At 40.6% G+C, this 18334-nt stretch overlaps 1 protein-coding gene and 1 long non-coding RNA gene across 2 annotated transcripts in view; both read right to left on the bottom strand.

Moving 5' to 3' along the window:
- gab1 (GRB2-associated binding protein 1) overlaps positions 1-11748 on the bottom strand; it is a 32914-nt gene extending 21166 nt beyond the window's left edge. The window contains exons 1-2 of the mRNA XM_040024780.1: positions 11735-11748; positions 8143-8269 (exon numbers count right to left, since the gene is read on the bottom strand). Of these exons, the coding sequence (XP_039880714.1) occupies positions 8143-8269; positions 11735-11748 (141 nt within the window). The remainder of the gene's footprint in view (positions 1-8142; positions 8270-11734) is intronic.
- A 2440-nt stretch (positions 11749-14188) lies between these two features.
- On the bottom strand, positions 14189-17784 carry LOC120728769. Its single transcript, XR_005694783.1, has 2 exons — positions 16346-17784; positions 14189-16236 (listed from the first exon to the last, which is right to left on the bottom strand). It is a non-coding gene; the product is annotated as an uncharacterized LOC120728769 (long non-coding RNA).
- Positions 17785-18334: the final 550 nt, after the last annotated feature.

Genomic DNA, 18334 nt, shown 5'->3' with positions numbered 1-18334 from the left:
TAGGCCCACTTAAATATCACATTTCAAATATCAAAGTACAAAAGCTTGGGTGGTGAAAAAAAAGAAAGGGAAAAAAAACACAAAACAAAAAACACAAGGCTCATGTGCCCGTGCTGGTTTGACCGAGATGGTGGGTGTGGAGAAGGAACCTCTCTCTCTCTTCCATATGACAAAGCAATCCTGGGTCAGGTTACCCTGCAGGGAACAGAAAGACCAAGAGCTTGGGTTACAGCGAGGCCAGGCCCGCCCAGGGAGAGAGTGTTGACAACTGAGTAAGTCGTATACACTCAAGACACGGGCAAGTGAAACCTGCTCCACAAAACTGCTTCACAGCCACAGAGCAAAGTTATTTTTAAAAATATACACCATCCATCCATCCATCTTCTTCCGTGTATTCAGGACCGGGTCGTGGGGGCAGCAGCCTAAGCAGAGAAGCCCAGACCTCCCTCTCCCCAGCCACCTCCTCCAGCTTGTCCAGGGGAACACCAGGGCGTTCCCAGGCCAGCCGAGAGATATCATTTCTCCAGCGTGTCCTGGGTCTGCCCTGGGGCCTCCTCCCGGTGAAGATATACACATGACTGATCATTTACGTCATGAAAAAAAAATTATAATAATAACAACAGACAAATATGTCACACAAGCAGACAACATCTGCAATTCCTGCACAATGACGACTCAAACTGAATACACAACAACAGCATGAGATGTCACTGATAACCAATCTTAACAAAAATGTGCCTTCTGTTTGAAAAACACACTTGAAGTCATTCATTATAATAAATGATAATAAATATGTTAAAGCACCTGTCCAGAGAATAAAAGTACTGAAAATGTAATAATAAGTTATTATATCAGTTAAAATATTGATGATTCAGTCCTGGGACAGATTGTTAAAATATAATAATTTCAAACTATGTATTTACAGTGTAACAACAGATGCAAACACAAAAGCCAGTTTTAAACCTACATGCAATACTGTGTTATGGGTCAGCCACAGTTAAAAGCAGTAGTCAGTGTTGCCATGAATCCGTGCGCAGTGTTTCTGCACTGCCACATTAGCATGGTCACAGACTGAAGTGGTTCTAGGAGGACAAGCTGTGTGGTAGCTAGAGCATCTCTCCTCCATCTGTGGGATTTCACACAGTTTTTCTTATGCACAATTATACACACTCGCACTGTTTTTTACCAAAGATCTGCATTGCCCAGCCAGCCCTAGGCATATGAATAAAAATGAACATCTACATAGTTAATAACACACAAATGAAAATACCACCCAGGGTCTTAGCATCCCTGATGGCCAGCTCCTCGCACAGCTCCTAAATCGCACCTCATGTCACTGGCATGGATGCATAATCATGTTTATGCACACAAGACAACATGAAAGAAGTAGAAATCAAATCAGTGCAACGAACTGTGGAATATATTGGCAGGAACTGCAACAAAGAAGTTAAAAACCATGCAGTGGTCTGTAATCACATTTCTCATTTACCTCCTACCAGACTGAAACGATTTAAGATTTAAGTGTGTTAAAAACATTAAGTGTTCCTTTTTTAAAAGTGCATGGGGAGCGACAGTGTAGTCAGGCACTAGCCGTGAGTTTCCTTTGGATTTACCTTTATATAAATTGAATAGAACAATGCTACAAGTAATCATCTTGCCTTTCATCCTTTCAAATGCATGGTGCAGTTTTTGTTTGTTTTTTAACTTTTGGTGATGCAGAGATTTAACTGGGCCTCTTTTTGATAAATTAAAAGTCTTTTAAGCCCCAAAGTAATTGAGAAAGGATGGGTTATGTTACCTCCAATAAAATATGAGATGAAAAAGAAAACAAAATATATAAAAATTCTGCACATCCTTGTCGTTAGTGCATGTACAGTACACAGACAAAATGGTCAACACAAGCACAACAACACAAGAGTGCAAGGCCAATTGATTGCTGCCCACTATTACCCACCTCCTGTGGATGCTGATGAAGACTATGATGGGGTCTTTAGTCCTGCTTTGTGGTTTGTATAGTCCATTGTAGCTGCTGCTGTGTTCAATTCATGGCTAAATCCAAGTTGATCTAAGACTGCTTGCAGTGCCTAATGACTACATGGTCTACGCATGTCTATTCCAGCATTCTCTAAATCACTGTCCTAGTCTGAACTGTGAAGTTCACCCACAGAGCCCGCTTCAGCTTGTAGAAGTCTAGTGTTCGTGGCTCCAGGGCTGGGAATGGGACAGCATGGGACGATGCTGGATCCGGATGGGGAGGGCTCCCTTGGTATGGCAGCTGTGCCTGCCAGCCGTGGTTCATCCCTCAACCCGTTTTCTCCAAGTAAGCCTTCTGATAGGATGGGATGGGACACAGGAAGAGACCCTCTATTTGCCCACCCAGGGCCTGGAGCCTACTAGGAGCAGACAGAGGGGGCATTGAGGGGCTCACTAAGATGGTGACACAGGAAGGGAGGGTGGGAAGTTTGAAAAGAGATGCCAACTGAGTGGAGTCACGCTGCCGTCAGAGCCCTCCTGACCCAACACCACTGAGAATGACGGAGGCAAGGGTGGGGGAGAGAAGTGGGGAAAGAGCATAAAGTGGGGGGAAATCTGCAAATGTTACAGTCCTATTTAATTCCACAAAGAGAGAAATGATGAAAGACAAATTAGCTATCTTCTAGCATCAATCACAACAGAGGGTAGGCCTACCCTAGATTTTATTTATTGTGCAGCGCCTACCTAAACACGTAATCTCAAGATGACAGAAAGAGAGCTACATGATTTACCTAGAGGAAGCTATAATCGGAATTCGTTAGATGGGTCTGTGGAGGGACCAGGACTCTTCCTCTCAACCTGTATCTCCATGCTGGTCTTTTGAGAGCATATATGAAACCAGCCTGCACCTGCAGACCTCTGATGGTGGAGGCTGCAGCCTACGACAAACTGTAGCTTTCGCTTTATTCATCCGTTTTTGTTTTTTCAGAAATGTCAGGCTTTTATTTTGTAGTATGTTAACCCAACACGGGCAGTTTGAGCTTGTTGATGTGGAAAGTGAAACAACTTGAAGGAGTCTGGAAACATTCCCACTGCACTGGAAGCCAATTAGACAAAACTATGCCTTTTAGGCATTGATTGGTATCAATACTGACACTATCCCCTGTTTCAGCTTGTTGGCATTTGCTTGTGTAATATTTCAGTATCTTACTTCTATGCCAACACATGAAATAAGCTAGTTGGGGAAAGTATTGCTAGTTACCAAGTTATGCCAAAGTCCATAACAGAGGAAGAAATGACTGAACCAAAATGATACCACAGTGTGTTGATTAAAGACTAAGCTCCCAAATGCAGTATGATTTAAATAAATACACACTTCTGAGCTATGTGCTTTTCCATGCTGCTGCTGCCAAACTTGACTAAATGCTGAAATAGTACTCAGAGTACAAGAATTTGATGTAATTTATTACTCTGAATTTGTGAAACTGGCTGCTAGTGAAGCACCCTGCCAACAACACTCAAGCTCCAGCAACTCCAGCTTTACTACGCTTAAAAGGCTAATTGCGCTTCATGGTTTAGATAGCTTAATGTAGCTTTAAAGGCCTTTAAGTGCCCTAATTGCTAATGCAAATGTACTCTCATCACAGGCTGTTAAGCTGCATACTTAAACTCCTCCATATGTCTAATGGTAAATGACAGAGAGGAAGGCCTATGTGAATCTACAGTTGCACATGGGCAGTCGGGAAGTTACATAACGTCGTTTGTTCAGGACACAGTAAGGTGTGCCGTCTCACTAATAAATCTGTTGGACAACATGTGAAGAGTTATTTCTGCTTCAGGGAGAGTTTGTCAGTGTTTAATGTGTGCCGATCAGTGGTAATGAAAGCACAAGTCGTGACTATGCATATTAAATGCAGTGTACCAAAGTCAATTGTCAGGAGGCCAAAAGGACACTTACAATAACTGATTACAACACTATGCTGAAGGGCTGCACCCTCTGACTGAAACAAATAAGCAGTGCTTTTATTACCACTACTTTAGTGAGAGCAGCCAAACGCTCAAATCAGAGGAAAAAAAGACCAAAACATACCTTACTACTACTACTGCTGGTGGACTTAATGGTTCCAAAGTTGTGAACCTGAGGGCATGTAAATCTGGATTGCCAGCAGAAAAATAAACTTGAATATATGTGGTGTCAAAAGACAAATAAAATACCAGAAACTGAAAGTACCAGCGCAAAAAGCAATCCAAGTAAAGGTAATGTTAATCCTCAGGATTGGTAACATTACTAAAGTCAAGCAACAGACCAAAGACAAGTTTCAGTCCAACTGACTCATAACGTACCTAAGCCTCAAACTGCTAATTTATTAAAAAAAACAAACAAACAAAAAAAACAGTGTTGCAAAGACTCAGCGAAACAGCCAAAGACAGAACACAGGGAAAGAGCAGTTAACATTTCATTAACTTGCTGTGAATTAAACAAACTCCTAAAACTACAAATTGAAAAACGTCGACCCCAAACATCAGAAACTTTGGGTCAGAGCATTAGCAGCTCTCCAACTAGTAACATTAAAGTTGAACTGCCAACTAGTCAAAAGAAGAAAAAAAAGAAAAAGTGCTGCATATGCACACAATCAAAACATCTGCACAGACAGCATGCAAACAAATCCCATTCACTTTCCTGTTTTGAAGGAAAAGGGGGGCTGCTGGAGAATACTCTAGTTTTAAATAAATTATGACTGTCAGAATCCAGGAAATGTATTTGTGCTGTGCTGAAAAACAGCACAAATGTTAGTAAGCATTAATATGTCATCCTAAGAACAGTTATTATAAGACACTGCCTTTAAATTTAATCTCTAACACAGTTCGCAGTAAAGTGTCTTCCAGGGTGGCTACTCACTGTGTTTACTTTAGGTCAGACTCAATAGACAAGTGGCGGGGAAAAAGGTGATGTTAAAAATCATGTGTTTTGCATAAATTCTTGATCCCCCCCCCCAATCTCTGAATCACAGGCAGAGAATGTCAAGTAAAGACTCACAGAGTCACAAAGGCGACATTTACAGGAAACACCAGAAATATCCTTTAACCTTAATATCACAATGCAAAGCTGAACCTTTCAGTCCTGGCGTGTGGCTGTTTTGTCATCGTCATGATCCAAACCACATTGGAGAACAAGGGACACGGTAAAATAAACAAGAAAAAAAAAAAGTGGCACATGCAATCTGAAAGTCAGCTTCCTGGTTGTTCTGTGCACAAACCGTGTCACATTTGTATTCAGCTATATCCTAGTCTTTTTTTTGGCCCTCTGTCAATTTTAAGCCTCAGCCTCAAACATGTAACCATAGCTGAGCCGTGCTGTGTCAAGATTTCACACATGACCTTTGCTGTAAAAAGAAAACTCAGTACCTCACTAACCTACAGTCAAGTAAACAAGTAAACGTAGTTTCTATCGTTATACCGAACTCCCGTCTTGAGCTATTGAGTCATCACCTGTGCATTTTTCACTTTTACCTATAGATCTGTGATTAGCTGAACTCTTTGCACTCAGCGTTAGCTTTAGCTTAGCTCTGGGTGCACAGTTAACACCAAGCAGCATGCGACTGGCTGAGCCATCTGTCCCATCTGAGTGGGCTGCGGGTAAATGACCTGCACCCCAGCTGCACTGACTCATCTCGTCTAGGACAGCTTCTCTGTTTGTTCAGAAAAAGAAGAAGAAGAAAAAAACCACAGTGTGAGGTTTAGAGCTGAAGGAGAGACGGGGCACGGGATACGCACGAGGTGAAGCTGAGGGAGAAAGAGAGAAGGTCAAGATTTTGGTGATAATATGAAAAAAACAAAACAAACAAAAAAAAAAGTAAATGATGCTCTTTTATCTGCCAAAAATCACCACCAGACTCAATTTTTATGACCACATAGAAAACATCCCTTATTGGTTATTTCATATAATATAAAAAAAAAAAAAATCCTTGTATTAGCCTCACACTGACACGATAAATCTTTCCACAGCAGGAAATTAAATTTACTGCAGTAACCAGTGTGTCTGTATTGATTTGTGTACTTTTCAGAGTTGTCTCATTATAAGGGTGCCTGGAGGGAGGTGAGGAAAAGAAAATTAGATGTATTAGATGCTCTAATCTTACTTGGTGTTCATAAGGAAAATTTACATGAAATTCAATCCTTAGTGCTGTAAAAGAGGATACGTCAATCTAATCAAATTCTAGCTTCAATCCAAACAATTAAAGCCGCTCCTGTGTAAACACTTAAGCATGCCGCGTATCTGAACGAGTATTTCTTCCACTGTTGATATGCATAACTAATATGGAAATTCTTGTGATTAAGTGGAGTCAGAGAAAGGTCACACTACAGCAACCCCAAAACAGTAACACTGTTTCCTTTGTGCTGCCAAATGCTGGCCAGTTTTATTTTAATAGTTATCAATTTTCAAATCGAGTTTGGGGGGAAAACAAAAACTGAAGGAGCGAGAGTCCCTGTGACATTTTCAGCTATTTGGGTTAAATGCCTGATTATTATGAAATTGCGACCGCTGACGCAGAAAGGCAAACAAACTACTACAAAACATTTCCATGACACTGCGATCTTACTGAAATGCGGTAAACAAATGTGCAAATTTTTAGAGACCACACTGCTTCCCTGAGTCTCGCTATCACGTCCTTTATACTTTGCTGAACAAAGGCTGTTTTAAGAGAAGAGTGTCAAGAGCGTCAGAGATTTTGGCACTCGCGGCCTTGGTGACGAGGTCTGCAAAAGGAGTAGGAGGGGAGGGACAAAAGCTTCTCTATGCTTGGTGCTGCAACTTGTATAAATCAGTCTTTGTTGGTGAGACATGACTGAGATTCTTGCTAAACAGCTATTTTTACATCCCTGAGCACTGCAGAGGGCAGCTAACGTACCAGTAAGAGTGCATGGCCTTTGGCTAAGTGAGGCCGTTCAGCCAACGTCATCTGCCCCTCCGCCTGCTGGAAAGAGAGGGGACCTCCTGGAAAGCTGTGCATGACTGAGGTCCACGGTCAGTGAGCGGTTGCTAATAGCCAGCTAACGTTATGACCAGTGTCGGACTTCCAGGTAAACACTCGTGATTACGCTGGTGAATCATGGTCATGCAAGCTGGAGTATTGTTAGACCAATCTAATGCAATGACCCAAAGTGAACAGCTGGCACAGCAGATGGCCAGTGCAACAGCGAGTCCTCCATAAGCATAAAAACCATACAAAAAAAAAAAAAGACAATTTCCTACACAAAGAGCAGAAAGATCTAGTACATAGGCGTTTTCTTCTAATTATTACTGACACGCAAAGGAGCCTCTTTAATTCTTTTCAGCCATCAAATAAGTAGCATTGCCAACTTTATCAAGATTTTTGTTTAACATTCACTTCACTCAAACATGACACCTGTTAGCAGATAGCAAAGAGACAGCGGAGAGTAGAAAAGTTAGGATTAGGAAAAGTTTGGATTCTAAAGAAGACTTTCTTTGTGTCTCACGGCTGCTTCACTAAGATTTTAAAAAACATTCTTAGCTTTAATGTTGAGCTTCTAACAAAGGATCTACCAATACATCTTTGCCTCGATCTTAATATTTAATCTTATTTGATGAAAAATCTGCTGCCATTTCAGTTAAACCTGACAGAGCACAAGCACCAAATGACAGTTAAGTTTGGACTGAAATTCTGATTAAATCAGCATTCAAGTTGGATCTTGGTGAATTACAGATGATGAGATTTTCTCTAAATGTCTTCTTGAGAAATTGTTTTTAAAGACAGCCCAAAGAAGGATGTCATTAATGTTTTAAAACCAGCTCTTTTTCTTTGTATTTCATTCTAATTTATACAAACTACATGCATAAAAGAAGGCACAAAGAAAGCTCTTTTTCCTTCATGACTTCAATTTCATACATGGATCCATAAAATGAGCAGGGATTGTTATTGCGCATTACAAATAAGCTTTGATGAACTAATGAAAACTCATTTTCCTGCAGCACTGCTATATGAAGGAAAAAGATGATTTTCAGGTATTCCAGTTACGCTGTATGGCAAACCTTCTAGCCCAAATATCATCATCAAGACTGGAAAAAAAAAAAAGATTTAAAAAAATACAGAATTCCAGAGCTTGAAGTACAGATTGTCCATGACTGGCTAAAAATAGTGCCCCTACCTTGGAAGCTGCACATCTGTAGTACAAAAGTTTCTTAGCAGTATTCGGCAGTATTTCTTGATGGTGAATTGGCGCTTGATGGTGAAGTGCGTGTGGCGCTGTTTTTGTTGTTGTTTGCGCCTTTTGCCTTTATCATGTGGTGCAGTGTGTGTGAGGGTCTGCAGTTTGTAACCTCTCCCTCCTCCAACTTCCTTTTCAGTGTAATCAGGTTGTCCCAGACCTTCATAGTTGCCACTTCTAAATCAGTGGGGGTGGGACCAGGAGAGCTGCAGTAAGCGCTACACGTACAGAAATATGTAAGTACCACAACGTATTCCACTTGATATTCAAATAAATAAATAAATCTCGGTGTAACTATTTTTACTTCAGCTGCAACACACTGCATATGTTCAGTGTCTGCATGAAACCCGTTAAGTGATAATTAGGACAAAATGTCAATAATTATCCAACAGGGACGTCAATATCAACATCGTAAATTTGATTATATACACAAATATTAAGAAAGAAATATGTAAAGTGACTCCATGGTTCGGTGTTTAACGCGTTCACCTTCCATGTGGAAGATTCCCAGCCCAAGACTGGGAGGACACACAAGCCCTGCCTCTGTGGTCACACGGCAGCGCAGTCGTAGTGCCGATTGCAAACCGGGATAAATAGAAAGATTGCCGTCAGGAAGAGCATCCGGTGTAAAATCTGTGCCCAATCAACCCATTGTCGCAACCCATTGGGAAAAAAGGGAGCACTCGAAGGATATCTTTTAGATCTACTTGAATATTTAATTAAAAAATAAAGACACTTGATGGTGACAGTTATGAAAAAAATATTGTAGTAGCTGCAGCTCTTCTGAGCAGCGCACAAAGCACGATTTCCTCCTGAAAAGTTGTTCGACACAGTGCTGCTGGAGAGTTCCATCTACCTGCAATCACCACACTGTGTGCCTTAAAGTCAAAGTATAATGCTGTATTTGAATGTTTATATATATATATATATATATACGTTTCAAAACGTGATTTATAGCCAGTTTTAACGGCACATTTACCCAGACTATCCGCCTGTGTGATGATGGATATTCAGGATCATTTTTTCCTAACCAGGATCTTGCTTAAATAAATATATGAAAATATGTTTTCCAATGATTCATGTTGTTTTTTGGGATAGATTTCACACATAAAGCTCTTCCCCCAGGTTACAGCAGTGAAATATTAATTTCTTAATTTCCATTCCTAATCAAATGTCTATCCGCAACTCATAATTCTACAGACGTTGCAGTCTTTGCATTTCTTTTTCTGCGGCAGAATCTGAAGACTGCATCCTCTTCCCTGGATCCGAGCCTCCCCCCTGCTTCCTGTGGAGACTTTATGATTTGGTTTCCCATCTGCACTCTCAATAAAAAGAGGTCAGAGATGCCACAGTGTGCATAGCTTTCTGTACTCGCCTCCTTCACAAAACCACTACCACAGTAGAAGGCAGACCCCAAATGCTTCTCCCAGTGCTGCCAACATACCTTGTTGGTGACTGGAGGTCAAGAGACAACAAGGGGTGATGTCTCACTCCAATGTGTTTTCTATGTGGAACAGGCTGAGTGTAATTATATTAAGATGAATGATAATTAAAGCAACTTAAAAAAAAAAAAAATAGTAAAAGCATCCTTGGTAGCTAGGCAACAGTAGGAAAATGAATATAGAGCTATTACAAGCATTACCTTACTGTAGATATCAGACTGTGAGAGAGGTTTGCTCATGCTTAGCTGTGGTTTTTGTGCTTTACAATAACATAGCTCTAAGCAGTGCAACAACAGTGAGAGTGTACATGAGTAGCTTAACAGATTAAGAGTCACCTGTTAAACAACTGTGACTGATCCAAAGGGTTACAGCCAAGTTACGCAGGTTACGCGAAGTGCAACAGCACAGTGCATTAGCGATGTATGCGAGCAGTACATTAGATGGATAAAAGCTGTCACTCTCATTAGACTGCACCAGAAACACTAGTTTGTTAAAATAATAACAATTAATATAATTTGTGATGGGATGAGCAGGGACGAGAGTCGGCTGAGATTTTTGGTAAAATTGATCTGAGCATCTGTTTAGCATGTTTTTCTTTATTTGATTGGACTGATCGCTCTTTGGTAAAGTGGATATGTAATGTTAATTAGCCGTGTGCTGCTGATACTCCTGCTTTCGTAGTCATATGGAGCTAATGTCTGTGAGCGTAAAAGCTGGTTGTAAAGCATGCTAGTCTGACCCAATTTTAATCCGGTGTGAACTGAAAATACACGAGAAGAGTCGAGTTTATGTTTTTCTTTGACAAAATCAGCTTACTATCACCTCAAGAATATTTCAAGGATCAAAGATCTGATGTCTCAACAGGACCTGGAAAAACTAGTCCATGCATTCATCTTTAGTAGGCTTGATTACTGTAACAGCATCTTTACAGGTCTACCTAAAAAAAAATCAGTCAGACAACTACAGCTCATTCAGAACTCTGCTGCTCGAGTCCTCACTAAGACCAGAAAAGTGGACCACATCAGTCCAGCTCTGAGGTCTTTACACTGGCTGCCTGTCCGTCAGAGGATAGACTTTAAAGTCCTGATGCTGGTCTATAAAGCTCTGAATGGTTTAGGACCAAAATACATCAGTGACCTCCTGACCCAGTATGAACCTTCCAGATCCCTCAGGTCATCTGGATCCGGTCTTTTATCAGTTCCCAGAGTCAGAACCAGACACGGAGAAGCTGCATTCAGCTTTTATGCTCCTTATATCTGGAACAAACTCCCAGAAAGCCTCAGATCAGCTGAAACACTCAGTTTATTTAAATCCAGGTTGAAGACTCACCTGTTCTCAGCTGCATTTGAATAAAGCACCAAATCCACACTTTTAAGCTTAAATTTCAAAACTTACATTTTAACTACTGATTTTATCTATTTTGATTTTATATCCTGTTTTGTTTGTTTGTTTGTTAATTAGTTTGTTTGTTTGCTTGTTTTAATCAATTTTAAATCATGCTTTTATTTGTTTTTGTTTCTAATGTCTCTGTAAAGCACTTTGAATCACCTTGTTGTTGAATTGTGTTATACAAATAAACTTGCCTTGCCTTTCTTTAACTGACAAAAGTTGTTTTAGCGTTACCATATTTTATATATTTTCATTTAAGTGCATTCAGTTCAGCCAACAGCCCGAAACAGGTTGATATTTAATTTACTTCCAAGAAGCAAGCTGCCATGACAGAAAGGAAGACGCTGGAGAGTGTTTAGCATTTTCACTGGAAAAATGATTAACTAGTGATTGAAGTTATCATGTATGTAATACCTAAAATGACTAGTTAAAATCAGGAGATTAAATTGTCCAAATAAATTATATCATAAGAAATGCACAATTCAATGACCTGCAGTGCTGAGAGGCCAAAGACGGGAGAGGAAATTAACAAAGAGAAATAGAAAACAGAGCTAAAGATAGGACCACCCAGGCAAACAAACCGAAGTAACTACAATACCAGCTTATGTGTGTGTCCCACTGAACCTTTAAATGTTCATCTTAGAAACACCCACAAAAAAAAATCCCAACTGGTTCTTAACTTCTCAATTATGAACTGTTACCACAGCATAGCCATGCTCCCATCTCAGAGTCAACCTCTTCATTTCTCTCTTCTCCAAGAGAAAACAAGAACCATCACATCGTTCCTTTGTATGCAACTACCCCATCTTCCCACACAGGTCAAAAAACACAACAGTGAGAATCCCAAGTCTCAATTCTTTCAGAAGAGCCAAAGTTCAAGACCAACAATTCACAAGAAAACAGACATTTCACTTTTAATTGACTGCAAATGACTAACCTTGCATTAAAGTTCTCTGTGTTATTTATTTATTTTTAAATCCTGTGTTCATTTTCAGACATTTTTTAATGTATTTCAGCAAAGTTTTATGACGAACAGCAGACACAAAACTGGATGGGTATAAAGCAGTAATATTGATGAATTTTGTGCTTGCTCATTCTGTGGCTGCACATAGCTCTGTACAGACAACAATGATATTTTTACTGCAATATGAGCCTATACCACGGACTCATCAGAAAATGTTGCCTGAAATGCAGGGAATCAGAAACGTCATCCGAGTCACGAATGTCGTGCCAAAAAATTCAACATTACTCAACAAAGCCCATTCAAAATTTCCTGTTATTTCTTCATTTGGTGGGGATAGGCCCAAAACATAAAACAATAACCTATCTAAGTAGCATATCTATTAAAGTCAAAAGATACGGGGCCTATATTAAACAATGTAGATTAATTATTTTCTTTTAACTGTGCAGGTCTTGCATAGCTGGTATATTTTAGTTTTTCTAAATGTAAACAACACTGAATGAATGATCTGCAATATTCAAATATCAATATGGAGATTATTAAAGATGTTATCATGCTATATATTTCACATGGTAAGACTAATGATTGACTAATTTTCATGGCTTTCTGAGATTTATAAAGCTTTATAAGTTGAGCACATGAGATTTCACACTAGAACAGGCTGGAGACACATGCAATTATTCTGAAGCTCAATATTTCAATATAAGAATGTCCTTAAGAAACAGTTTTAAAATGCTTAATTACAAATGATAATATCTCATTATTGCACAACCAAATATCAAGTTAATGGGGATCTGTGCAGAAACTTGTGCAGCAGCTACAGCCAGCCTGGGTAGAGGCTGTTAAGACCAAACAAACATGGCAACATGGCAGTTGTTTTATGCAACTGGGCATATATGATGGAGCTACCACTTGTGCATTCCAGCTTTGCCAGAAATAAACCGGTGAACAGACATCTGCTGTGTACAGTAAAAACAGAACGTGCGCTCTTCAGCAGTGCGCTGACCCATTAGGAACATCTACCACAGGATCAAAACATGCCAGTTCGCTTCCTTCCCCATCAACACAATCAGTCATTCCCTCCCTCGATCCACCATCCTTCGGTCACTTTGCTTTCATGTGCAGCTGTGAAATTCTCACCCAGCCAGGCGCCATCTGACCCCAGCCCCAACAAGCTACGGTAGCGGTCCAAAGAACACAGACCCCGGTAGTCATACTGCTATCTTTGCAAATAGCGCACACAAAGATGAAAGACCATCTGAAGGGCAAACAGGTGTTCTTCATTTATGGGCTTTCACAGGTGACCTAATAGCAGGATAACATCATGATTCTTCAAACTCTATTACCTCAAAAACTACTACAACTTAAAGCAAAGACCACAACCACCTAGCCATAACTTCAAATACACAGTAGGACAATCTGAAACAACTAAAAGGTGGTAATTTTTTTAAAGTGTGGCGTGACCTTGAACTTCGAGGGTGAAGAAAAAAAAAAGATCTACAATTGAAATGGTAATGCTTACCCAGGTTTGCAACAGCAGGCAGTTTGTTCTCTGAAGCTTTGTTGAGGATGTGCCCTAAACCAACTGCGTGACCTTCGTCTCGTGTCCATACAGCCCAGGACCACAGTATCCCTGTTACTTCTTTGGCATGGATAGGCAGCTGTGCATTTGCTGTCGTTTCTGCACTAACTCTTCCTCGCAGGGCGGAGACAGGAACTCTCAGCCAAGCAATCATCCCATATCATTCATTAGAGTGTGCTCCGACAGCAGGAGGGAAAGACCGAGAGAGAGAGAAAGTGAGAGGGAGAAGGTGGGGGAGATGAAACAGATGAGAGCGCGAGGAGGAGAAGAACCGATAAGCAGCTCTGAAGAGTAGCTGAGAGAATGGTGGGTCACCCCGGCCTCACTTTCAGACAGGCTCAGACTTAAACCGTACTCACAAGGTAAAGCATTAACTCCAGTGGAGCGGGTTTAAATATTAACACAGTCTCACATCCCGTATGACTCAAGGAACACAGAAGTGTCAGTAGTTTCCTATAATGTAGGAAACTACATATACATAGATATACTTTTTTTTTTTCATTGTACCTAAACCAAATACCTCTTGCTAGGTTTTCCAGGAAGCACGAGTCTTTGTGAAACAGCAAAAAGGAGAGAAAAAACACACACAAAGCAAAATAACATCCCTTTGTGGAAGTTTCCACTTTGTAAGCGCTTTTTATCTTCCTGGTCATCTGTTCCCAACACACAAGCCGGGCAAAAAGATTTCCTGTTTTGCCTTCTTTTGTCACCGTGGCTGTGTTTGGGGGGTGTTTTGTCGGGTGCTAACTTTAGAACCTCGGCTAAAAATTTACCTGTTACCGCAATAGGTAATGTGTCGGCTTCTCCATTAAAACTACGTAGCCCAAATGATGCAATTTGACAGTGATGACTGTCTTCTTTGGAAGCTAATGACTCACTGAGGGGATTCCTGTGCACGTTGTGCTATAAATGCTATTAATGTCTATGCAGCGGGTAGAGGAAGCAGAGACGGTAACACATCTGCACTGTGAAAACTTTATAAGAGAATTCAAGGATTTGCTCACGTTGCACAGCCAGTGTTACCTGATACCAATGTGTGGGTGAGAGACTGTATTTAGTATACATATAGTATTACTCTAGTTGTTAAACAAAACAACCAAAATGACCTTGTGTGCAGCCAGAACCAAAGCACAAACAAGGAAAAACATAAGTGTTTAATAACCATTTTAGAGTTAAAGACATGGCAGGTGAATTGTATGGCACCATGGTCATTGATTTTTACTTCCCAATAAACGATGCTTGCCATTTCAGGTGGCTTTAAAGTGTCTCTAATGCATTCAATACTGCTCTTAAAGACAGTTTCTTCTCACACAAGAGCTGTCACAGCACTCGCTGGAAGTTGCTGCAGTCAATGATGGTCATTTCCTTTTGCATAGGCAAAGCTCACGCTTATGTTTAAAGAATTTCCAACACAACTGTGGCCATTTTGAACACCTGGCCCTGTCTGTGATAAACAAAACACAAAAAGAAAATGCCTTGTGTTCATTTGGGAGCACTTTTTTGTGATACTCATTCATAACTTTTCAACAAGGCATTTGAGGTTGTTCATTTACACTCAGTTGTTTACATATGGTTTATTTAAAGATTAATTGTGCTGTAACAACACATTTTTGTGTACAAGTGTAGCCATCAGTGATAGTCACAACCATATGGTCCAAATACACAACCATAAAGTGGGATTTAGGCTACCTAAGAGTCGTCAAAACTTCCACCCACTTCCTGTCTTCTATATTTCCTGCATACTTTGCCCCAAGTACAAATTTCAATTTGAATGTCTGATAAATACTTGACTCCATTTCTGACCTACTGCAGAGGGTTACAAAGCTACCGCTGTTTGTTAAATAAGCAAAGCAGCAAATCTACAATGACACAAAACAGAATCCTGAATGAGAAGCTGGCTGGTTACTAAAGAGCAATTAATATATCTTTACCTGGTTCTGACGAGTCCAAGCTTAGCTCAGATAAAAAAGAAAAACGGTGCAAGAGAAGCAAGGTAACCAAGCCGCTGACCAGCCACTGTTGTCGAGTGAGTCTGGTCACTTTCCTGCCTACCCTACTGACTTCCCTCCCCTCCTCTCACTCCGTCAAGTCTCCAACACCCTGCTCCAATAACCCCTGACCCACAGGAAGTAGACACAATGGACTGAAAATAACACACCACCTCCCCTGGCAACAACTGCCCACCGCAAACCCCCCACTGCACACCATTTCTACACTGCAGAACACCTACAACAGGCTGGCTCAAGATAGGTGGGTAGAACCAAAAATATCAGCCACTACTCAACAAGCTGTGCCCACACGCCACAAAGTGCACCGTCCCACTTTGCATTCCAAGCATGACTTTTTTTTTTTTATATATATATTCACTCCTGCAGTACAAAGAGAGCCATCAATGATATTATATATTAATATCGTGGATATTCTGGTATATTTATACATCAAGTCTTCAGTTTCACACTACAGCAGGTTGTGCTACAGACTCATGATGATCCCACTGCACCCCCACTGCACAGTGAGATGAATGACCACTACACAGTCAGGACTAAAAAGCATCTGTGAGTGTCTGTGTGGGTGTATGTGTGTAAATGTTAGGCTTATTTGTTATGTTAATAATACTTGCCCTCAAATGAAGTATACACCAATGAACCCCGGCAAGATATCTATAAACAATAAAGATATTTATATTACTATTAAAAAAAAAATGGTATAAAAAAAAAGAAAAGCTGGGTAACAGACACTGTGTTACTCCACTGCATGTGTGCATCTAACCCAGTTCTTATCCATGTAGCAGTCTAATCCAATCAGTCCAATGAAAATTATTCCAAATCAGATTTAGTGGCCAGTGAGAGGTTGCCTTAGACGTGATCTAATTAGTCGCTCCCTTGGAAGAGTCTGTCCACTAGGAAATGGCTTGAGATGCCGAACGCAGAGATAAGGAAATGGAGTCTGATATGTAATTCTGTGTGGCTAGTGGTGTTGCTTTCAAAAAAGTGGTGCCAGGTTACAGAAGAAGGAAAAACATAAAAAATAAAATATAAAAAATTTAAAAAAAAAAGCTCGGTGTTATAAAGATCAGAGTTACAAGTTAATGACTCTGCTGCAAAAGATAATTCACTAAGCTGCCTTTCACAGATCTGAAGCGCACCTTGTTGATTCTTATTTTCATTAAGGTGTTTGGTGTCCTGTTCTTAGAGCTGATGAGCATGCCTGGGCTTGTTTCTCAGCCAAGGTAAAGACACACCTCCTTTATTCACCAGTCCCCTGAAACTGGTACACACCTCTGCTCTCTGTTGTCACATTCAGATGATACTACTTTACTTTCAGCTGAAAGCAAATTTGTATGTTGTAAACACATACCTGAGAGGTTGTGTGCTGCATCAGTGGCTGTGTGCTTCCCACACACTGGTTCGCCTTTACCAAAGAATGTGTGGAATTTCTTGTACACACTACAAGCAGCAAAGACAACAATGCCAACGATTTTTCCAACTAAATTATTACACAAAACAATTTGGCCTTTCTTTTTTTAAGCATTTACATGTTTGCTGACTTATTCTCACTTATGGGACACTTATCTACAAATTAAACCTTTTATACAAAAGGTTTAACTTCCTAAAACGTATAGTCTATATATAAAGATCTTGATCTGTAATGTGGAACGGAAAAAAAAAAAATCCATGCATTTGTGCATTTCAAGGTTTTATGGCCATCTAATGCATGCTGTAGCGAGAAAGCCAGAGTTTGATCCACCACTTAAACCGCAATTATGCATTAACTCCTTTGTAAGAGCTGTCTCCATTAAAAACAAAGTGGTGTCCCATACCCTTTAATAAACAATTTACCATTCACCTCAATAGTCCTGACCACAGACTGCCTCTCTTTTTATATGAAAAAATATAAAAATTGCAGGACAATGAGGATTTATTCATAAACTATAACATTTTTGCTGCTTCTGATGATGGTTACAAAAAGATGCCCAATTTATCAGGAGACTATCCTAGCTGTCACTCAGACAAGAGGCAGGATCCACCCTGTTAGTCCTGTGTTAGACTTGGCTGTGTTAGACACAAAAGGGTAGACAACCATTCCAATCCACATCTACACGATGGGGGGCGATCGTGGCTCAAGAGTTGGGAGTTCGCCTTGTAATCGCAAGGTTGCCGGTTCGAGCCCCGGCTTGGACAGTCTCGGTCGTTGTGTCCTTGGGCAAGACACTTCACCCGTTGCCTACTGGTGGTAGTCAGAGGGCCCGGTGGCGCCAGTGTCCGGCAGCCTCACCTCTGTCAGTGCACCCCAGGGTGGCTGTGGCTACAATGTAGCTTGCCATCACCAGTGTGTGAATGTGTGTGTGAATGGGTGGATGACTGGATATGTAAAGCGCTTTGGGGTCCCTAGGGACTAGTAAAGCGCTATATAAATACAGGCCATTCTACACCTCGAGACAACTTAGAATCAGCAGTTAACCTAACAAACATGTCTTTGGACTGTGGGAATCCAAAGCACAGCCGTGGAAGCTCCACGCAAAAATGCACTTTTTTGCTGTGAGGCGACAGAATGACCCTCCTACAAATTCATATGTTTAATGCAACTCTGTAAGATTACACAGTATTTAAAAAGTACAATCAGAGTAAGCTACACTTTAAGATATACTAGTGACAATCATGGTCGCATCGCGTGTGAAGGAAGAATAATCAGGGGAGTGTATTGGATGCATAAGCAGAACTGATAGCCGCCTATTACCAGCTCCACAACCTTCACTTC

Source organism: Simochromis diagramma, unplaced genomic scaffold (genome assembly GCF_900408965.1).
Source record: "Simochromis diagramma unplaced genomic scaffold, fSimDia1.1 OVJJ01000302.1, whole genome shotgun sequence".
Classification (NCBI taxonomy): domain Eukaryota; kingdom Metazoa; phylum Chordata; class Actinopteri; order Cichliformes; family Cichlidae; genus Simochromis; species Simochromis diagramma.
Note: the sequence above shows the minus strand (reverse complement) of the source record. Positions and strands in the feature narration are given on the sequence as shown.